This window comes from Bufo bufo, chromosome 11, assembly GCF_905171765.1.
Source record: "Bufo bufo chromosome 11, aBufBuf1.1, whole genome shotgun sequence".
NCBI lineage: Eukaryota > Metazoa > Chordata > Amphibia > Anura > Bufonidae > Bufo > Bufo bufo.
Genome location: NC_053399.1, coordinates 38,076,478 through 38,100,903, shown reverse-complemented (window position 1 = coordinate 38,100,903; position 24,426 = coordinate 38,076,478). Strand labels below are relative to the sequence as shown.

The following is a 24,426-nucleotide window of genomic DNA, read 5'->3' as shown; positions in this document are numbered from 1 at the left end:
GTGTGTGTGTGTGTGTGTGTGTGGTTAATGATCACAAACTTATCAGTTAGACACACCTTCCTAGCTTGGAGTTTTCCAATCATTGTCGGCTAGGCGTGTACATATGATAAGGACTGTGATGTCATTGTATTACCCAAAATACACTTCTGCTTTTGGTGTAATGTTACTCATTTACCCCTAGGTGACACTGTTACCTAAGCTATTAGTATCATTCTATTAAGGGTTAAATATACAAGTATGACTTTATCTCACATTCTATACACATGAGAACACTTTGGAACCTTAAATTAGAGCTGAGGGATTAATTTTGACACCTATACCAATTAAAATACAGACGTTTTGGCATCATTTAGACTTTTCACATACTCTCAGATTTATGTACCGTTAAATAATATAATGAACACTGTACTCTCACAAATATCTGTGCCTCCTCTGCTACTCAAATAGGTGATTGATGGTTAGTTAAAATAACACATCTTACCCTTGGACAGAGACTCATTAACTGTTTTCATCATATAATAGGAATATATGCATTCCTATTAAGAAATATATATGATAATAATACGTAACAATATAAAACGATACATATGTCTTATTGATTTTCAAAACTAAGGTTGATTAAACGGTTTAATGGATATTACAGATTTGATTTTCTGCTTCATTAATAAATACCAAACTGTAGAAGTAATTAGCACCAGCTGCGTCTAGAGAACACCCTTCTCTCCTGTCATAAATCCATAAGGAGACAAGAAGGCCTCTTCTAGGACTGGTACATCCATGAGAAGAAATCTTATTTACAGTGTCCTTCCCATGAACTTCTCTCAGCTATCTTTAAAATACATAACATACATACACTGCCTCTCCAAAAAAAAAGTCGCCACCTGGATTTAACTAAGCAAATAGGTATGAGCCTCCTATTGGATAATTACTGCATGGGCGATTATCTTTCAGCTGGCAACAAGTTATTTAACCCCAACTGGTGCAATGAGTTGCTTCTCATTTCTTAACCCCTTCAGGACCCTGGGATTTTCCATTTTTGCATTTTTGTTTTTCACTCCCCGCCTTCCCATAGTCCTAACTTTTATATTTTTCCATTCACATAGCCTTATGAGTGCTTATTTTTTGCGGGACAGGTTGTACTTTCTAATGGCACCATTTACGGTTGCATACCATGTAAAGCGGGGGAAAAATTCTAAATGGGGTAGAATTGGGAAAAACGCAATTCTGATAGTTTTTTTTTTTTTTTTTACACTGTACACTATGTGGTAAAATTGAGCTGTTATCTTCATTCTCCAGGTCAGTACGGTTCCAACGATACCACACTTAAATAATTTTTCTTGCATTTTAATACTGAAAAAAAATTAACCATATTCTGACCTCTATAACTTTTTTGTAGCTATGTGTACGGGGCTATGTGAGGGCTAATTTTTGCGGGACGATCTGTTCTTTTCAGTGTTACCAATTTTAAGTGTGTGTGACTTTTTGATCACTTTTTATTAAAAAAATTATTGGGTAGTTGAAGTGACAAAAAATGGCAAATTGGCTGTTTTTATTTTTCTTTCCCGCTACACCATTTGCCGTATGCCATTAATGTTGTTATATTTTAATAGTATGGGCATTTCTGCACGCGGCGATGCCCATGATGTTTATTTTTTTTATGGGTTAAGTATTTTAATTTTAAGGAAAGGGGGGTGATTTGAACTTTAATTTTTTTTTTTTTATATTTGTAAAAACTTTTTTTTACTTTTTTTTTTTTTTTTTTTTTTTTTTCTTTGAGTCACCTTGGGTGACAATAACTGGCAATCATCCGATTGCCCATAGTATTCAGTGATGGCTAAATAGCCATCATTGAAGACTTCAATTGCACTATATCAATACAAGGCTGCAACCTAGTGGCCTGTATTGATATATACATCTAATTGACTCTGAAGCCGGCTTGGGGCTTTGGTCAATTAGATCGAGGTTACAGGACCACCGATCTTAGCCGGGGAATGCTGTTACCGAACCGGAAGCTCACGACTTCCGGTTCCGGTCTGCGCAGATGCCGTGGTCACATTTGACCACTGCATCTGAAAGGTAAGATGTATGCGATCAGTCTTATGGCTGATCGCATACATGTGCCGCGGGTCTCTGCTATGGCGCCCGAGCGGGCGCCATGTTTAGGGATCGGACCCATGACGTACAGCTACAACATGGGTCCTTAAGGGGTTAAACAAGCATGTAGAAAGACACATCTTGTGGTTGTGGAAAAGATGTTTGTTTGAGAAGGGTCAAATCATTGGCATGCATCAAGCAGAGAAAACATCTAATGAGATTGCAGAAACTACTAAAATTGGGTTAAGAACTGTCCAACGCATTATTAAAAACTGGAAAGATAGTGGGGACCTATCGTATTCGGGGAAGAAATGTGGCCGGAAAAAAATCCTGAATGATTGTGATTGGCGATCACTTAAACGTTTGGTGAAATCAAATCAAAGAAAAATAACAGTAGAATTCAGGGCTATGTTTAATAGGGAAAGTAAGAGCATTTCCACACGCACAATGCGAAGGGAACTCAAGGGATTGGGACTAAACAGCGGTGTAGCCGTAAGAAAACCACTAATCAGTGAGGCAAACCAGAAAAAAGGCTTCAATTTGCTAGGGAGCATAAAGATTGGACTCTGGAGCAATGGAAGAAGGTCATGTGGTCTGATGAGTCCAGATTTACCCTGTTCCAGAGTGATGGGCGCATCGGGGTAAGAAGAGAGGCAGATGAAGTGATGCACCCATCATGCCTAGTGCCTACTGTACAAGCCTGTGGGGGCAGTGCTATGATCTGGGGTTGCTGCAGTTGGTCATGTCTTGGTTCAGCAACAGTATGTGCTCCAAGAATGAGGTCAGCGACTACCTGAACATACTGAATGACCAGGTTATTCCATCAATGTATTTGTTCTTCCCTGATGGCACGGGCATATTCCAAGATGACAATGCCAGGATTTATCGGGCTCAAATTGTGAAAGAATGGTTCAGGGAGCCTGAGACATCATTTTCACACATGGATTGGCCACCACAGAGTCCAGACCTTAACCCCATTTTTTTTGTTGGCAGGCAGTGTATAACAGTATGGCCTCTTATAGGTCTAATCAATTCTACTATAATTAGGATATTTAGATATAAATGTCATATACCTATGAAAAGGCACAACAATGAGGTTGCCACAAATAACCACACTTCACTGGCGTTTTCCACTTTCTCAGCCTCCTATAGGCAAACAGTAAAGAAAAAAAGGCGGGTTAGTCAGCACATCCCAATGCGCAGGTGCACGTTGCTATGGCTGAAAACACAACATAGAACAAAACATACAATGCAACAGCACTCTGCAAACCAAATAAAGTACAAACATGTATTGTAATGCTAATGTTATGCTTATAAATTAGAGATGCTTGGCAAATACATTTTGTACAAAATTATTTGAGCCTGTCTGCCACACGTCAAGGCGATCTCTGTAACCTAACACTAAGAGCCATGAAGTTCAGGGGGTGTAGGTTCCACATGCCTAAATGGCCTCCATTGAATCCAGGCAATGCAAGTACCAACATGCATGCAGAGCAGGCTAAGCTTTATACTCATGCTAATTAAAATCAGCCTACGAGGCAATCAGGCTGGTCAGGAGTGCACGACCAAATGGAGTCAGCCACACCTCCAGTACAAACTGCAAGATCGTCTTGATGTGTGGCAGACGGTCTCAAATAATTTTGTACAAAATCTATTTGCCAAACATCTCTAATTTATAAGCATAGCATTACAATACATTTTTGTACTTTATTTGGTTTGCAGAGTGCTGTTGCATTGTATGTTTTGTTCTATGTTGTGTTTTCAGCCTTAGAAACTAGCAACGTGCAGAGAGATTGCTAACTAACCCCCCCTTTTTTTCTTTGCAGTTTGTACTGGAGGTGTGGCTGACTCTATTTGGTTGTGCACTCCTGACCAGCCTGTTTGCCTCATAGGTTGATTTAAATTAGCATGAGTATAAAGCTTAGCCTGCTCTGCATGCATGTTGGTACTTGCATACCCTGGATTCAATGGAGGCCATTTTGGCACCAAAAATGATAAAAACCAAAAGGGCCCAGCATGCATGTGGAACCTACACCCGCTGAACTTCATGGTCGCTGTCATGGCACATAACATCCCGTCTTACAGAGATTGCCTTGACGTGTGGCAGACAAGCTCAAATAATTTTGTACAAAATGTATTTGCCAAGCATCTCTAATTTGTAAGCATAGCATTACAATACATTTTTGTACTTTATTTGGTTTGCAGAGTGCTGTTGCATTGTATGTTTTGCTCTATAGGCAAACAGTGGGACGAAAGAATTGGAAATATTTGGTTGCATTGTATTGTTAAGTGCCGGAGGGATGCCATTCATCTGTTATAGATTAGCCGCACACCCATGGCTATCTGTACATCTTAGAGGATTTTCTTAATACGAAGTCTAGTTGGCGCTCATTACAACGCTTGAATATGTTCCATGTACCACATAAAATATCTGCGTTCTGAGCTCCCCCGAGGCGCCATTCCTAAGGTAGGATTGTCATGGAATGCCAGCTGTTTTCTAAACCGTAAGCCTAGTAAATCCGTGTTTTGTATGGCTGGCTTTGGCTTGGAGGTATGAGCGTTTATTTTTTGGTACAGTACAGAAAGTGGCTATGCTTGACAAAACAGCTGCTATCTGGACCCGATAGCACAGCATTACATATAAATATGATTACCACATTATGTTTAATGTTTCATGGTGCCCAGGGGCATAGCTAAAGGATCATAGGCCCTAGTGCAAGAGTTCAGCTTGGGCCCCGCTTCCCTCCTGCCTGAGGCAAAAATTTAAATGCCCCCAATCCCCCCTCCTTTGCCAAATTCTTGACCTAACCCCTTCCCTCCTGCCAGAGATGTAACTTGACTAGCATGCACTTTTTATAATACTGATGTCTTCTTATGTGGCACAAGCCTTTGGGCCCCTCAGGCTCCTGGGCCCGGTAGCGACTGCTACCTCTGCACCCCATATAGCTACTCCTCTGATGGTGCCCCATTATGTCCTAAAAGGTTCCACAAACAAACAGATACTGCATGCATTCAGTTTTTGACTTGGACTCATGCGTGCCTATAAAAACCTCTGGGCAGTTGAGCGTGGCTTAAAGGTTAAAATTGAATGTTGGAGTTCTTTGGAGGTTTAGAGTTTAACCTTTAAAGGGGTTGTCCTAGTGTTTTTATACTGATTATACTGATGACCTGTCCTCAGGATAAGCCATCGATATGTGATCAGTGGGAATCCAGTGCCCGGCATCGCTTATTATATTATAATAATTATATTATTATAAGTATAGTGCTCCCAATAGTTATAGAGCTTCCCATATAGTACCCCCAGTAATTATAATGCACTGAGTAACCTAAATTCTCCCTGATAGTGTCCCCAATAGTTTATAGTCCTCTATGGTTTCCCCAGTAGTTTAGATGGTCCCCTAAAGTGCCCCCAGTAGTATGTTTGCATACATTTTCCCCTTCAGATGAGATCGGGGAACCTCTTACATTCCGGAAATAGCCCGACGCCTCAAGCAGGCTTCGGTGCCTATTTCAGGAATATACCAATACAGGCCACTAGGTGGCAGCATTGCATTGTTATATTCCAAATGAAGTGTTCAATGATGGCTATTTAGCCATCAATGAACACAATGGGTAATCTAATGATTACCAGTTATTGTCACCCAAGGTGACTTAAAAAAAAAAAAGGTTTTACAAATATATATATATATATATATATATATATATATATAAATATATATATACAGTACAGACCAAAAGTTTGGACACACCTTCTCATTCAAAGAGTTTTCTTTATTTTCATGACTATGAAAATTGTAGATTCACACTGAAGGCATCAAAACTATGAATTAAGACATGTGGAATTATATACATAACAAACAAGTGTGAAACAACTGAAAATATGTCATATTCTAGGTTCTTCAAAGTAGCCACCTTTTGCTTTGATTACTGCTTTGCACACTCTTGGCATTCTCTTGATGAGCTTCAAGAGGTAGTCCCCTGAAATGGTTTTCACTTCACAGGTGTGCCCTGTCAGGTTTAATAAGTGGGATTTCTTGCCTTATAAATGGGGTTGGGACCATCAGTGGCGTTGAGGAGAAGTCAGGTGGATACACAGCTGATAGTCCTACTGAATAGACTGTTAGCTGCTTTTTTTCTTGCCATAATACAAATTCTAAGTAAAGAAAAACGAGTGGCCATCATTACTTTAAGAAATGAAGGTCAGTCAGTCAGCCAAAAAATTGGGAAAACTTTGAAAGTAAGGGCTATTTGACCATGAAGGAGAGTGATGGGGTGCTGCGCCAGATGACCTGGCCTCCACAGTCACCGGACCTGAACCCAATCGAGATGGTTTGGGGTGAGCTGGACCAAAGAGTGAAGGCAAAAGGGCCAACAAGTGCTAAGCATCTCTGGGAACTCCTTCAAGACTGTTGGAAAACCATTTCAGGGGACTACCTCTTGAAGCTCATCAAGAGAATGCCAAGAGTGTGCAAAGCAGTAATCAAAGCAAAAGGTGGCTTCTTTGAAGGACCTAGAATATGACATATTTTCAGTTGTTTGACACTTGTTTGTTATGTATATAATTCTACATGTGTTAATTCATAGTTTTGATGCCTTCATAGTCATGAAAATAAAGAAAACTCTTTGAATGAGAAGGTGTGTCCAAACTTTTGGTCTGTACTGTATATATATATATATATATATATATATATATATATATATATATATATATATATATACACACACACTAAAAGTTCAAATCACCCCCCTTTCCTTAAAATAAAAATACTTAAAAAAATAAATAAATAAACATCATGGGCATCGCCATGTGCAAAAATGCCCATACAATTAAAATATAACAATATAAATGGCGTAATGGGGAAAAGAAAATTAAAACAGCCAATTTGCCATTTTTTGTCACTTCAACTACCCAATAATTTCTTTTATAAAAAGTGATCAAAAAGTCGCACACACTTAAAATTGGTATCACTGAAAAGAACAGACTGGCCTGCAGAAAATGAGCCCTCATACAGCCCTGTACACACAACTACAAAAAATGTATAGGGGTCAGAATATATTGCAAAAAAAAAAAAATTCCTCAGTTTTTTTTTTTCAGTATTAAAATGCAAGAAAAATTATACAAGTGTGGTATCGTTGTAACAGTACTGACTTAGAGAATGAAGGTAACAGGTTAAACCATTATCAGAATTGCGTTTTTTCCCCATTCTACCCCATTTGGATTTTTTTTTACGCTTCCTACTACATGGTATGCAACCGTAAATGGTGCCATTAGAAAGTACAACTTGTCCCACAACAAATAATGTGAATGTAAAAATAAAAAAGTTAGGACTTTGGGAAAGCGGGGAGTAAAAAACGAAAATGCAAAAATGGAAAATCCCAGGGTCCTGAAGGCGTTAACATGACCGTGAAATTTGCCAGGGTCTCTCATGGCAGAGAGCTATGTTTTAAAACATAGGGGGTCATTTATTTGTTTTAGTTGCCGGTCTTAATAACCCCTATATCTGGCTGTGGATCCGCGTGATCAGAGAAAAGTTGCAGATTGCAAAGCAGGGAAAAGTCGCAGATTGCAATCTGCGCCAGAATATATATTGGCGTATTTCTGGATAATAAATGACACCCATAGTTTTAAAAATTAGCTAGGAACTGCAAAGACAGTTGGGGCAACGGGAAAAGAGTCCACCGTGGGACTTCTCCCTTCCCCGCTCTGCAACAGTTAGCTTGATAGGTTTCTCCTTGTTTGCATCCATTTTAGACAGAGCTGTGCAGGGAGGGAGAAGCCACAAAGCGGACTTCCAATAAAGTAGAAAGGGGCGGCACAGCCACACAATTCAATCTGCACTTTGCGAAGGTGGTGCACAGCTGATGATAATAGATGAAAGCACATGTGATCACGCTGAAGAAAGAAAAACACTCAGCGGCACTCATCAATGTGTTGCTTCAATGAGGTACTTTATTCCATGGATCCATGGATCTGGCAGGGGCAGACAAATATTCAACCACGCATCAAACAGCGACGGCCGTTTCGCGCTACATGCGCTTCGTCGGGCTTTGCGCCAGCGCGTACATTTGTGCCGCCCTTTTAAGCATCGGCGCTACGTGTTGTTATGGCAATAGACAACAATAATCCCACACGTGAACTAGTGGCAGGACGGATCTGTCAGGCTGTTCACCCGCTGGAACAGCCTGCCAGAGTCCCCTGCCGCTAGTGTGAAACTAGCCTTAAATCACTAAAACAGGAAGGTAGCGAGGAAGCACTGAAAACCTATAAGGAAAAAAATAGAACATGTAAAAAAGAAATAAAAGCAGCCAAACTAGAGACCGAGAGATTCATTGCCAAAGAGAGCAAAACTAACTCTAAAATGTTCTTCAATTATATAAATGGTTGCAGAGAGCGATGAGAAGAAAGCAAAGCTATTAAATATTTTTTTCTCCACTGTATTCACTGAAGAAAATAAACTGTCAGATGAAATGCAGAATGTAAAAGTAAATTCCCCATTAAAAGTGCCCTGTCTGACCCAGGAAGAAGTACAGCGGCGTCTTAAAAACATTAAAATAGACAAATCGCCAGGATTAGATGGCATACACCCTCGTATCCTAGGAGAATTAAGTAATGTCATAGCCAGACCCTTATTTCTGATAGTGTTCCACAGGATTGGCGCATAGCAAATGTGGTGCCAATATTCAAAAAGGGTCCAAAAACAGAGCCCGGAAACTATAGGCCGGTAAGATTAACATCTGTCGTGGGTAAACTGTTTGAACGTTTTCTAAGAGATGCTATTTTGGAGTCCCTCAATGAAAATAAGCAAATAACGCCATATCAACATGGCTTCATAAGGGATCGGTCATGTCAATGGATGTCGTATATCTGGACTTCTCCAAAACATTTGACACTGTACCGCATGAAAGGTTCGTATATAAAATGAGGATGCTTGGACTAGGAGAAAATGCTGTATGTGGGTAAGTAACTGGCTCAGCGATAGAAAACAGAGGGTGGTTATTAATGGTACACATTCAGATTGGGTGGAGTACCTCAGGGGTCAGTATTGGGCCATATTCTCTTCAATATATTTATTGATGATCTTGTAGAAGGCTTGCACAGTAGAATATAAATTTTGTAAACTGTGTAAAGTTATTAATAGATTGGATAGATTGGAGGTTTGGGCAGATAAGTGGCAGATGAGGTTTAACACTGACAAATGTAAGGTTATGCACATTGAAAGGAATAATGCAAGTCACCCGTACATACTAAATGGTAAAACACTGGGTAACACTGACAGTGGCGTATCTATTACGAGGCAAACAAGGCATTTGCCTAGGGCGGCACTTGCCAATGGAGCGGCAAAATGCCTTGTTTGCCCCTTGTCCCATCCGTCTTATATGCCGGTATACTCAGAAGATCCGATGGTATATTCTAACCCCCAGGCGTTCCCATGGTGACGGGGACGCTTGCCTGGGGCATAGAATATGCCATCGGATCTGAGTTTTCACGATCTCAATGAGATCGTAAAAACTCAAATCCGATGGTATATTCTAACGCCCAGGCGTTCCCATGGTGACAGGGACGCTTGCCTGGGGGTTAGAATATACAGGGCCACGCCGCTCACAGGAGTACATTTATAAACTAATCAGTAACTTTAATCATTGCTGATCTCTTTACTTGGATACCTTACTCTGTCTTAGCTCCGGTAACAGCAGGCAGTGCGGGCGGGCGGCGCTCACTCACTGACGTCACGCGCCTGCTCCTCCCACTAGGCGGCGCAGGCGCGTGACGTCAGTGAGTGAGCGCCGCCCGCACGCACTGCCTGCTGTTACCGGAGCTAAGACAGAGTAAGGTATCCAAGTAAAGAGATCAGCAATGATTAAAGTTAAAGTTACTGATTAGTTTATAAATGTACTACTGTGAGCGTCGGGGAGGGGGATCTGTGGATGTTACTGTTTAGGGGAGGGGGGATCTGTGCATGTTACTGTTTAGGGGAGGGGGATCTGTGCATGTTACTGTTTAGGGGAGGGGGATCTGTGGATGTCACTCTTTAGGGGAGGGCGATCTGTGGATGGCACTGTTTAGGGGAGGGGGATCTGTGGATGGCACTGTTTAGGGGAGGGGGATCTGTGGATGGCACTGTTTAGGGGAGGGGGATCTGTGGATGGCACTGTTTAGGGGAGGGGGATCTGTGGATGGCACTGTTTAGGGGAGGGGGATCTGTGGATGGCACTGTTTAGGGGAGGGGGATCTGTGGATGGCACTGTTTAGGGGAGGGGGATCTGTGGATGGCACTGTTTAGGGGAGGGGGATCTGTGGATGGCACTGTTTAGGGGAGGGGGATCTGTGGATGGCACTGTTTAGGGGAGGGGGATCTGTGGATGGCACTGTTTAGGGGAGGGGGATCTGTGGATGGCACTGTTTAGGGGAGAGGGATCTGGATGGCACTGTTTAGGGGAGAGGGATCTGTGGATGGCACTGTTTAGGGGAGGGGGATCTGTGGATGGCACTGTTTAGGGGAGGGGGATCTGTGGATGGCACTGTTTAGGGGAGAGGGATCTGTGGATGGCACTGTTTAGGGGAGGGGGATCTGTGGATGGCACTGTTTAGGGGAGGGGGATCTGTGGATGGCACTGTTTAGGGGAGAGGGATCTGTGGATGGCACTGTTTAGGGGAGGGGGATCTGTGGATGGCACATAGGAAGGGGTGGGGTTTAGAGAGAAAGGTGTTTGGCCTCGACAGGAAGGGGTGGGTCAAATTTATTTTAGGGGGGTGCCCGAGTTTAGTCTCGCCTAGGGCAGCACAAAACCAAGATACACCACTGAACACTGACATGGAAAAGGACCTAGGAATTTTAGTGAACAGCTAACTAAGCTGTAGAAACCAGTGTCGGACAGCTGCTGCCAAGGCCAATAAGATAATGAATTGCATGAAAAGGGGCATAGATGCCCGTGATGAGAACATAGTCCTACCACTTTACAAATCATTAGTCAGACCACACATGGAGTACTGTGTACAGTTCTGGGCTCCTGTGAACAAGGCAGACATAGCAGAGCTGGAGAGGGTTCAGAGGAGGGAAAATAAAGTAATAACTGGAAAAAGGGGACTACAGTACCCTGAAAGATTATCAAAATTAGGGTTATTCACTTTAGAAAAAAAGACGACTGAGGGAAGATCTAATAACTAAGTATAAATATATTAGGGGTCAGTACAGAGATCTATCCCATCATCTATTTATCCCCAGGACTGTGACGAGGGGACATCCTCTGCGTCTGGAGGAAAGAAGGTTTCTACACAAACATAGAAGAGGATTCTTTACGGTAAGAGCAGTGAGACTATGGAACTCTCTGCCTGAGGAGGTGGTGATGGTGAGTTCACTAAAAGAGTTCAAGAGGGGCCTGGATGTATTTCTGGAGCGTAATAATATTACAGGCTATAGCTACTAGAGAGGGGTCGTTGATCCAGGGAGATATTCTGATTGGATTCGGGAAGGAATGGCAGGATAACAGGCCGATCTGGATGGACAGATGTCTTTTTTCGGCCTTATAAATTATGTTACTATGACTGCAGATATGCTTGTACGTTCCACAGTTTTTATGCAAAATCGGTAGAAGATCACTAAAATGGGACATAAATACATATCTATGTCTGTAGGAATATAAAACATTTTATCCTGTACTTATTGTAAAATACACTTTGGCTGAGTTTATTTATCCTTCTTGAATTAATTTGTATCAAAAGATTGTGAAAGAATGTAGGGTAACACAATAGGAAAGGATTTTTCAATAATCTCTCATGGGTCCTGATGATCCTAGATCTATAGGGTACGCACCCGATGGTGTGGCTGGCCATATGTAGCCGGTCCGCGCCCACTCCAGAGGCCAGTGGTCGCACAATTTTACCACAAAATCGTGTGCCCGTTGTCTGCCATGGGTGGATGTGACTTGGCCACATGCGGCCAGCCGCATCATGGGTCATACCCTTCTGTCTCCAGAGACTCTTGAATAGTTTTAAATTGCACATTTTGAATTTGTACAATTTAATACTATAAGGAATATTAGAGAATTGCATATTCATAAGAGTAATTGATTTCAATCCTTTTCTTGCTTTATTATCAAGTTGAAGTTCTGATGGCTTCCCTGACAGTATACATTGTTTTATGCCTAGGTTTGTATCCATGGGTAGATATGAGGTGGTTCAAAGGTTTCCATTGTTGCGTTGCCTTGGGTTAAACTCTGGTCAGGGGCAACCTTTACTTGCAAACTAGATAGATACGCAATACCGTTCCCGAACAAGAAAAGGCATTTTCTATTATAGCGCACATTGCCAGTGTCTGTGTTTTGCGGACCACAAAACACCAACGGACGTGTGAATGGACCCTAAGTAACACAGGATTGTGACAAGTTATTCATGCCGATTTGTCTCTACTTGGTTGTCTGATATAAAACATCCAATACATTCTGCTCAGAAAATAATGCATTAGAATAAATCTGATTTGTCGGATGTATTCACACCGTGTGTGGTTCATGCGCTAACGGGACTGAAGACATTAAAAGCTGTAAATGGTGTTTATACAGTATACAGTATTGTGCAGTATGTTTTGATTGATTTAGTTAACTCATTATTTATGAGAGGAGAGATCTGAATATTTTAATGTCTGTAAGATGTAATTAATAGAAGGTAATATGCTAAATACGCTAGTGGTACTCCCTAGTGGTCACCACATCAACTTGTCAAACCCAGATCCATTTCCTTGTAGTAGTGGTGGTGGTGTTGTTATTATTATCAAAATTAATCTGTATCAAAGGGAACCTCTTTGTCCAATCTAAGGGCAGCTTGGAGGAGCTGAGCAGTTTACTATACAGCTGTGAAAAAAAGAAAAATGGTAGAATTTTTATTTTATTCATACAAATCCCTGCTCTTTCCATGTTTGTCATATGGATAATCTTGGTGGTTGACCACTATACCTGTATTCCTATACAGGGGAAGCTCTGATTCACTACATAATACAATTTACTGATCTCCTAAATTATGCTGAATCTTTCCTACAAAACTATATAGCCTGCTCAGCTCCTTCTGCTCCATTAGCATGATGCCTGTGGATCCCTCACATGTTCATGGTGACAGATTCCTTTTAATGCTCTTGTTATGGAAATCATTTATTTGTGTGCAGTTTTCTAAATGCAGTTTTGGATGTTCTTCTTCCTTAGGGCAGATGGAGGATCGAATTGTATTGGACCAACTAGAAACTATCGCTCATGTAATGTGCAGGTATGTATCTGACTTCATCTTGAATGCTCCTGTATGACCAACAATATGTGGATATTGCTCCTGATTATTGATTTAAGGCAGGAAAGCTGTTGCAAAACGATAAGTTCCAACATGCCTGGACAGCCTACAACTATCAGGGCATGCTGGGAGTTGTAGTTTTGCAACCGCTGGAGGACGGGGGGTTGGGCATCCTAGATTTAGGGCTCTTTCACACGACCGTATGGCTTTTTCAGTGTTTTGCGAGCCTTTTTAACATATCCGTTTTTTCCGGTTTTTGTTTCAGTTTTTGTTTAGTGTTTCCGGTTCCGTTCCGTTTTTCTGTTCCGTTTTTTCATATAGCATATACAGTATACAGTAATTACATAGAAAAAATTGGGCTGGGCATAAAATTTTCAATAGATGGTTCCGGAAAAAACGGAACTGATACGGAAGACATATGGAGTACATTCCGTATGTGTTCCGTTTTTTTTGCGGACCTATTGACTTGAATGGATCCACGGAACGTGATTTGAGGGCAATAATAGGACATGTTCTATCTTTGAACGGAAAACCGGAAACGGAATGCATACGGAGTACATTCAGTTTTTTTGGTGGAACCATTGAAATGAATGATTCCGTATACGGACCGCAAAAAACGTTTGTGAACGAGCCCTTAAGGTGTGTCAGTCGCAGACCTTTCAAATGAATGCATAAAATAAATCACATTTTTGAGGCATGTGGTGACATAAGTTAGGGATGAGCGAATCGACTTCGGATGAAACATCCAAAGTCGATTCGTATAAAACTTTGTTCTAATACTGTACAGAGCAGGAGCTCTGTACAGTATTACAAAATATTGGCTCCGATGAGCCAAAGTTATTACTTTGTGAAGTCTTGCAAGACTTTGTATAATAACTTCAGAAATTGATTTATACTGTGAAAAACCATTTCCCGGGTTCAGTTCCAAGGTACCACTTGGAACCGAACCCGAGTTCGGGAAATGTTTTTTTACAGTATAAATTAATTTCTGAAGTTATTATACGAAGTCTCGTGAGACTTCGCAAAGTAATATCTTCGGCTCATCAGAGCCAATACATTCTAACACTGTACGGAGTTTTATGCAAATCGACTTTGGATGTTTCATCCGAAGTCTATTCGATCATCCCTAGACATAACCATGTAGCAAGCCTATAATAGTAGGATGAGACACAATTCACAAGAATGGGGCATGATTATTGACGAGTGCCATATAATATTTTGTCATAAATCATGAATTTATGGTACGTCAAATGCTGCATTCTTAGGAACTCTTCATAAACCTACAGAGTACTGATTAAAGGGCAGTAGGCTAATGCTTGTATTGCCTTTAGGTGCAACTACATAGGTTCATGACTTGGTTAATCATATCTACCATCCTATGGAATGTTTTTTTGCTGCAGCTTATTCTGCACGTTACAGGGTTACAGAGAGTCATGCAGCACAGTTTTTGGCTTTGGAAGACCACAAGTATAAACTGATTGGTTTCAATTGGTGCCTAGCAATCTTTGCATAATGATTTATGCCAAAAAGATTTTCTGTGTTTGATTGGTTGTTTGCACTAAATATAATTTACATCTGTCACATTTCACATAGTTGACTCTGGTCTGGGTGGCTTCACACCTGTAATTGAAGAAACAATGTCCTTTCAGCTCAAACTCCCTAGACCAGGAGAGATCCATGCATGGTGCCCCTAGACCAGGAGAGATCCATGCATGGTGCCCCAAGACCAGGAGAGATCCATGCATGGTGCCCCTAGACCAGGAGAGATCCATGCATGGTGCCCCTAGACCAGGACAGATCCATGTATGGTGCCCCTAGACCAGGAGAGATCCATGCATGGTGCCCCTAGACCAGGAGAGATCCATGCATGGTGCCCCTAGACCAGGAGAGATCCATGCATGGTGCCCCTAGACCAGGAGAGATCCATGCATGGTGCCCCTAGACCAGGAGAGATCCATGCATGGTGCCTCTAGACCAGGAGAGATCCATGCATGGTGCCTCTAGACCAGGAGAGATCCATGCATGGTGCCTCTAGACCAGGAGAGATCCATGCATGGTGCCCCTAGACCAGGAGAGATCCATGCATGGTGCCTCTAGACCAGGAGAGATCCATGCATGGTGCCTCTAGACCAGGAGAGATCCATGCATGGTGCCTCTAGACCAGGAGAGATCCATGCATGGTGCCCCTAGACCAGGAGAGATCCATGCATGGTGCCTCTAGACCAGGAGAGATCCATGCATGGTGCCTCTAGACCAGGAGAGATCCATGCATGGTGTCCCTAGACCAGGAGAGATCCATGCATGGTGCCCCTAGACCAGGAGAGATCCATGCATGGTGCCCCTAGACCAGGAGAGATCCATGCATGGTGCCCCTAGACCAGGAGAGATCCATGCATGGTGCCCCTAGACCAGGAGAGATCCATGCATGGTGCCTCTAGACCAGGAGAGATCCATGCATGGTGCCTCTAGACCAGGAGAGATCCATGCATGGTGCCCCTAGACCAGGAGAGATCCATGCATGGTGCCTCTAGACCAGGAGAGATCCATGCATGGTGCCTCTAGACCAGGAGAGATCCATGCATGGTGCCTCTAGACCAGGAGAGATCCATGCATGGTGCCCCTAGACCAGGAGAGATCCATGCATGGTGCCCCTAGACCAGGATCCAGCACTCGATATATCCTCTTAAAATCCAGTGTTTAATGAAAATCGGTTGAAAAGCATATGAGCACATACTGCAAAAATGGTCAATGCGTTTCAGGTGGAAAATCCTTAATCTTGACCTCCAGAGCATTTTCAGGATTTTCACAAAACAGTGAATTTTAAGTGGAGATACCAAGTAGTGGATTCCTTTTTTTTTTAAATCCACACCCAGAATTGGTCCTGACTAGTTTAAGATAACATTGTGATCTAAGGCCATCTAAAATCATAGCTATAAAGCAAAATATTGTTCCATTTAATCATTATATCTGTATCTGTGGTCAGCTCACAACACACACTTGATATTCAGCCAGGTGAAGTGGCAGTCACGTACACTATTGTTATAAAGGGAACACAGAGCACATATGCAAGAATATAAAATAAATCTGATATAGATTATACATAGATATATAGATGGGCACATAAGTCACAACTTTTAGGGATGGGATAGATAGCATAGTTTTCCCCATGTCTGATAACTTCTGGGGAAGGCGGCTGCACTGTATGAATTCGCCTTGCCATACGCCCAGGGGGCTGCATATACAGTATGAACTACCAGCTGAGTATTACTAATTTACAGTAAATACAAGTGGATAGTTGTCCTGAATTCTGCAGTGAGGTCTTCTATAGTTACTTTACTAAGAAATAAGATTGTTTCATCACCAAATATTTTTTTCCTGTCCAAGCACTTGTCTGAATTTGGTTCAGTGAACTGTAAGATCATCCTGAGGGACAGGATATATTCCATCTGTTTATAGACAGTTCACTCATCCCCTTTCACACGATGCAGAGCTGATGTTCTGATCTTATTGCACTTTGCAGGAATGTCCTGAAGCCTCCCGAGATTTTCGGGCGGAACAATGTTCGGAGTATGATGGGATGGAATTCCAGGGAAAAAGGTACAAGTGGCTGCCTTATTACGGAGGTAAGAAATACAGCTATGGTTAGACCAAACTAAACTTTGTTAATTAGACATTTATTATTTTATCCTATTACTTCTAAGTAATATTTTAATGGCGCCTTAGGAAATATTATTCCGAGGAAAGAAGTAGACAGTATTGAGAATATTGCTATAAAATGCCACTCGCCTAGACGACAATTGTGGCATAAATATTGTGAAGAATTGTAACTTCTGCTAAAGAACTTGATTCCTACATATGCCTGTTCTTTATGTACTTGGCAATAACACTTGGCTCCAAATCCCCTGCCTCGCCATGACCTTCTGTTGTCTATAGCCACCACTTGTAGGAGCATACTGCCTACTGTTTTTATTTCTAGCTTAAAGGGGACCTGTCACCACAAAAGGCAATGCAATCGGCAGGCAGCGTGTTATAGAGCAGGAGCTGAGCAGATTGATATATAGTTTGCTGAGAAAAGATTGAGTGAAACTTGTAATTTATACATTTAAATCTCTTTTTCTAACTTATGACCTTCTCTGTGAACAGCCCTGAGTACACAGTGGAGGTGTTATCAGTGACCCCCCGTACAATAGCTGTATTACATCTCCTTATGGAGAGCACCTGATGAGGGGCAGTCATCCTAAAACAGCCATTCTGAAGATGAGATGCTGGACTCATTATTATCCAAGTCATGTCTCAAGGCCGAACATTGAGCTCATTTGCATACCCTCTTCCCAGCTATCTATGTGTACACACTAACGAGCCCTTTACACAGGAACCTTTTCATAGGAACGCTCGTTAGCAATTATCTGCCAGTGTAAAGGTGCCGCCGCCTTTTCATCAGGTAACCGCATCTTTCATGTGGTCACTTAAATCATTGATTCTGTATGGGAATCAGCCATGGCATCAGCCAGCACTCCTCCCCATACTGTGGAGGAGATCACTGCAGCGGTCTCCTTCACTGATCAGCAGGTGCTTGTCGGGAAGAAACACTTCCTTCCAAACAATTGCCTGCTGAATTGTCCTGTGTAAAGGGACCTTCCTACAGAGAATGCCGTCAATCACTGATAACACCTAACTGTGTACTGAGAGCTGTTCAGCTATTTATTTAAAAGGGGGGGGGGGGGGAAACATTATGCAAAAGGGTTACAATTTACATAAGTACTCACCTCTACTGATAATTCTACAATAGGGTCTTAAAGGGGTTGTCTGGGAATACCTGTGTTTTGCAGCCTGGCTCCTCTATTGAAAGTTTCAGACTTATCTGCTCCCCACTATTTTGGTCTTGTGTGCCGATTCCAGCATGTCCATCCTCTGGTCCACAGCTTGTTTACTTCCTCCCAGCACAGGCCTGGTCACTTGCTCTGCTGCAGCCAGCCACTGGCTTCAGCAGTGATGTGTTTTTTGTAGACGTTGCACCCCTGAAGCCAGCCGGGCCATGTTACCATAACCTCAGAGGGGTCAGACTAATTGATAGAACTATCGACCTTTCCAATGTTCATAGGAAACTTTGCTTCACGCAATAAATACCTTTTGGATACTTGAACTTTACAAAACTTTTGTGCCAAGGCTTTGATATTGGAATAGTAAATATACTGTATATACAAAGCAAGAGTCTACATAGGCCTTCCTTTTTGCTAGGCCACTTTTACACTCGCGTTAGGTGCGGATCCGTCATGGATCTGCACAGACGGATCCGTTCAGATAATACAAACGTCTGCATCCGTTCAGAACAGATTATCTTTAACATAGCCAAGATGGATCCGTCTTTAACACCATTGAAAGTCAATGGAGGACGGATCCGGTTTCTATTGTGTCATAGAAAACGGATCCGTCCCCATTGACTTACATTGTGTGTCAGAACGGATCCGTTTGGCTCAGTTTCGTCAGACGGACACCAAAACGATGCAAGCAGCGTTTTGGTGTCCGTCTCGAAAGCGGAATGGTGACGGAACGGAGGCAAACTGATGCATTCTGAGCGGATCCTTTTCTTTTTTTTTTATTCGGATTAGTTTTTATTGACACATTTTCCATGTATACAAAAATAAACATAACATATCAACAGAGGATACATTAAGGGGTACAAACAATCCATTTTTCTCAAGAAAATTTTTATTGTCAAAAATGAATAGTAAATGACAACAACATATTGTGGACGCAGCCACTCAAGAGTTCTCAAACATATAAGCTTGGAATTTGGTGGACGCAGCTACCTTTTTGGTAAATTGACAAATTTTTAATAATGTAGTAAGTCCTATGGCACCCGCACGGGTGCTGCCAACATAGAACTTAGGGTAACAACAATAAGAAACCATAACATTGGATCAGTAAGTTACCAGAAGGTAAGACATGGGGGAAAAGGGGGAGGAAAAGAAAATGAAAGAGATGGTGATGTTGAGAAACATCTATGGACAAATGGTTTCCTACAAATGTTAGGCCCAATCAGGCTACACTAGTGAAATTATCAATAGGTCTATAGAGGAAATTGACTACTGAGGCATAGGAAATTTAGCCAGCCAAGGAGACCAGGAGGTGTAGAAAAATTTTAACCTGTTCGTTCTTTGGGCCCATAAATGCTCAAATATAACATTTGTGGAGATCTTTTCTGTTAGTTCGTTCATGGAAGGGCTCTTAAATGATTTCCAATGCTTAGCAATCAATAATTTGGCCGTTAATAAAATATGACACAATAGAGATCTAAATTGAGGGGGGATTATGTCAATATCTAACGATAAAAGTGCCATAGCTGGGGATAACAGCAGATTTAGACCTAGGACATCTTCTATTAATTTATTAATTTCTACCCAGAAAGGGCGGAGACTATCACAATCCCAGAATATATGAATCAAATTACCAGGTTTCACTTGGCATCTCCAACATGTATTATCAGTATTAGGATAAAATCTGGCTAGTTTGACTGGCGTGAAGTACCACCGTGTTAGAATTTTTAAATATCCTTCTACCAGGCTAGAGCTTCTTGTGGCTTTATGTGTAGTTCTAATCGCAATCTGCCATTTAGCCAGAGGAAAAGAGAGTTTGAGATCCCTTTCCCAATTTAGTAAATGCGCTTTTTTTGTAAAATGTTCATCATTTATCATAAATTTATATATAGCCTTTGTAGGCACCTGTGGAGTGTCTTGTGGACCAAGAACTGTATTGAGAAGAATTATTGGGATATTAACTTCTCTTTTAGGTCCCTTAACTAAAAAGTGAATTATTCTAGTAAACTGGTAACTATAAGAGTCCGATAGATTATGTGAAGTTTTCAGGCTTGTAAAAGACTTAATGGTATCTCCATCATAGAAATCATTTAATACCTGAAACCCAGCTTTCCGCCACCCGCTCACCGAGAAGTCTGGTATATAATATTGCAGAATCTCTATAGGGATCTGTAAGGTTTTCATCAGTAGTGTAGGCTCAGCCTTCTGCAACATTATTTTCCATGTTTGGATAGTAGCTTTCATTGTCGGTGCTGTGGGTAGCGGAAATTTCTTATCCATTGCATGTAATAAAAGAAGTGAACGGAGAGATTTCCCCTTATTAAGATCTATTTCTATCTGTTTCCAGCTAGGATATTGCTCTGTGCTAAACCAAAGTTTTAGCTGCTTGAAGATAAAGGAGTTGTAATAACCCTGAAGATTAGGGACACCTAGGCCTCCATGGGACCTATGGTTATAAAGTATAGAGGCTGCAATTCTATGAGGTCCTTTATTCCATATAAAGGAAAGCATTTGGGTCTTGAATTTAGCTATGACTGAAGCAGGTATGGGAATAGGAAGTGTCCTAAACAAATATAGAATTTTTGGTAGAATCATCATTTTATATATTATTACTCGCCCTAGCCAGGACAATTCTATTTTGGAGTATCTGATCAAGCCGGATTGAAGAGATTTGTATAGTGTATCATAGTTAATCTTAACTAGTCTAGATAGAGGAAAGCATATTTGGACACCCAGATAGGTAATAGAGTGTTCTGCCCATTGAAAAGGGAATTCTTTACCCAATATCTCTTTTAAGGGTGGAGGGACTCCTATAGCTAGTATTTGGGATTTGGATTCATTAACCTTATAGTATGAAACCTCTCCAAATTCTTTAATAATCTGAGTAGCCGCTCTTAAGGAAGGAATGGGGTCAGTTATTGAAAGAATGACGTCATCTGCGAACAGCCCTATTTTGTGTTGGCGATTACCTGCTGGGATACCCCTAATCTTGTGTGACATCCTTATCATTTCTGCAAAGGGCTCCATAACCATTAAGAATAGGAAAGGTGAAAGGGGGCAACCCTGGCGAGTGCCATTTGTAATTAAAAATGGGGATGATAAGGACCCGTTTACCAATACTCTAGCTGAGGGGGAAGTATAGAGAGCTAAAATCGCGTTTTTTATATAGCCATTAAACCCAAATTTATCTAGTACTGCTGATGCAAATCCCCAGTGAATCCGGTCGAACGCCTTCTCTGCATCCAGGGTAAGAAGCAGAGAAGGCGACGCCATGAACCCAGCCTTCTGCAATAAACCCAGCATCCTCCTAGTCCCATCTGGGGCTTCTCTGCCCTTTGTAAAGCCTACTTGATCACTATGAATTATTATAGGTATAATTTTTATAAGTCTATGAGCAAGTAATTTAGCATATAGTTTAATGTCACAATTAAGAAGTGAGATAGGGCGGAAATTTGCAGGGGAGTCTGGAGATTTCCCTGGTTTGGGTATGGTGACAATGGTGGCTTGTAGCATTTCAGACGGAAACTGATCCCCAAGTAAGACTCTATTAAAGAGTTTTACTAGATGTGGTTGCAAAATGGAGGAGAATATCTGATAGTATTCGTTGGAAAATCCGTCAGGGCCGGGTGATTTGTTAGCTTTAAGAGATTTAATAATAATTTATATTTCAGAATTGGAAACTGGGGAGTTTAGTTTCGTTAGTTGTTCAGAGTTTAGAGAGGGCAAATTAACTTTTTGAAGAAAAGCGTCAATGCTTCCTGTGGATGGTTGGTGAGTGGAGGCATCTTTGTTAAGATTATATAGCTTCGAATAGTAGTGGTTGAATGCCTCTGCTATTTTATTTGGATGAGTGATTTTAGACAGTGGCGTAACTAGAGTGTTATGGGCCCCAGTGCAAACTTTGGATCGGGGCCCCCCCCCCCCCCCTTTTTACAAAGAAGCGGCAGATTTTCTTACGAAGGGCTCTTTCCCTTGTGGTTAGTCCGCTGCGTGAATGAGGGCCAAGCTCCATTCCGGACAGCAGAGACACGGAGCAGTAACATGATTGATAATGCTCCGTGCCTCTCTGTGACCTTTTTACTACAAAATCACAGTGAGATAAAGTTGTCACTGTGAGTTTGTAGCAAAACGATCATAGAGAGGCACAGAGCTTTATCAATTATGTTACTGCTACGTGTCTCTGCTGTCCGGAGAGGGGCTTGGCACTCTTTCACACAGCGGATTAGCCACACGGGATCCGCTTGTGTTAAAGAGCCCTAAGCCCAATGCATGGCTACACTAACCCAGTCCTAATAAAATCTGGTCCTACCTCATCCAGGGTGTCGCTGGCTTCGGCGTGATATCCACTGGATCCAGAACAAGGTCCCTGTGGTGATAGAGAAAAAAATGAATAATCACATAAGGAAGGGATGGTGACTGCCCCTATGAAATCACCAGCAGGGGGCGCTGTGCTGGCCTGGTAGACTGAGCTATGCCAATGTATAGCAGGGTAATTTAGGACATTTCCCCTAAGTGCTACCACACAGTACTAATGCCCACATTGTGGCCCCTCACAGTACTAATGCCCACCTTGTGGCCTTTCACAGTAATTAAGCCCACCTTTGTTCCTGTCACAGTAGTTATGCCCAGATATGTGCCCCCTAACAGTAGATATGCCAAATATGTGCCCCCTAACAGGAGTTATGCCAAATATGTGCCCCCTCACGGTATTTATGCCAGATATGTGCCCCCTTCACAGTAGTTATGCCCAGATATGTGCCCCCTTCACAGTGGATATGCCCAGATATGTGCCCCTCACAGTGGATATGCCCAGATATGTGCCCCTCACAGTGGATATAGCAAGATATGTGCCCCTCACAGTAGTTATGGCCAGATATGTTCCCCCTCACAGTAGTTATGACCAGATATGTGCCCACTCACAGTAGTTATGCCAGATTATTTGCCCCTCACAGTAATGACCAGATACGTGCCCCCCTACAGTGGTTATGCTAGATTATGTGCCCCTCACATTAGATATGCCCACATATGTACCCCTCACAGTGGTTATGCCAGATTATGTGCCCCCCCTCACAGTAGTTGATATATGTGCCCCCTCATAGTAATGCCTTTATATGTGCCCCCCTCACAGTAGTTATGACAGATTAGGTGCCCCCTCAGTAGAGATGCACACTTTTGTGCCCCCCCTTCCCCTTTTCCCCCAGTCTGCAAAAAAAAAAAAAAACATACTTACCCTCTTCCCTGATGTTTCACTGCCACACTCACATCGCGCTGCTGGCTGTACTGAAGGCAGTTTCCCGGGCCTTCAGAGCTCCTCCCACAGCCAGCAGCGCGATGTGCGGCCAGCAGAGGGAGCGCTAGAGCTCCTGCTTCACTGATGATCTGGAGACAGCCCGGCAGTGACAAGAACTGCCGGGCTGAGTGTATATGAGTGAGTGCGCGCGTCCCCCCTCTTCCTCCTCCCCCTCTCTGCGCAAACCTCCCCCACCTTGCCTCATAATATTAAACGTGTAATGGAGCGCCCTGACGGGGCTGGCATTGTCACTGTACTTCATGCCGGGCCCCGTCACAGCTCTTCATTACATGTTAGTACAGCGGGCCCCCTCCCCCCGCCGGGCCCGGTCGCAGTCGCACCCCCTGCGACCGCGATCGTTACGCCCCTGATTTTAGATATCTTGTCTGGGGCTAGTACATAAGGGATATTAATTTTCTGGGCCAGTGGTTTTACTTTTCTCGCCATTAATCTACTTGGTTTATTGTATGACTTGTAATACGCTAGTCGCATAGAGGTTAGCTGCCTGTCATAATCCATTTGGAGAGTAGAGTGAATTTCATGTCTTAGAGACATTAATTTTTTATGTAATAGTAGGGACGGGTCTAAGCTAATTTGTTTTTCCAGTCTGGCTTCATCATCTAGGAGGGATGTCAGCTTAGCTTCCCTGGTTTTTTTGAAATGAGAGCTTTGTTTAATCAGTTCTCCTCTGATAGTCGCTTTATGAGCTTGCCAGATAGTAAAGTTGCTAATATCACTTGTGTTATTGTGGGAGAAATATTCTATCAAAGCTGCTTTTGTACGTGCATTATATGTGGGATGACGGAGAAGAAAAGTATTGTTTCTCCACATTCTTTGTGTGTTTGTCGGTAATATTTGGGAAATAGAACAAGAGATGGGCGCATGATCTGACCAAGATGTCTTCCCTATTGAAGAGCTGGAAATCTTAGGTAAAAGAGATCTGTCTGAGAGAAATA

The 24,426-nt window shown here is 42.2% G+C and overlaps 1 protein-coding gene across 4 annotated transcripts in view; it reads left to right on the top strand.

The window, feature by feature from the left end:
* The window catches only part of PAPLN (papilin, proteoglycan like sulfated glycoprotein), a 116,978-nt gene that overhangs the window by 30,559 nt on the left and 61,993 nt on the right, over window positions 1-24,426 (top strand). For all 4 annotated transcript variants that reach the window (XM_040411608.1, XM_040411610.1, XM_040411606.1 and 1 more), the window contains 2 exons: window positions 13,285-13,345; window positions 16,884-16,986. In XM_040411608.1, coding sequence (XP_040267542.1) covers window positions 13,285-13,345; window positions 16,884-16,986 — 164 coding nt within the window. The remainder of the gene's footprint in view (window positions 1-13,284; window positions 13,346-16,883; window positions 16,987-24,426) is intronic.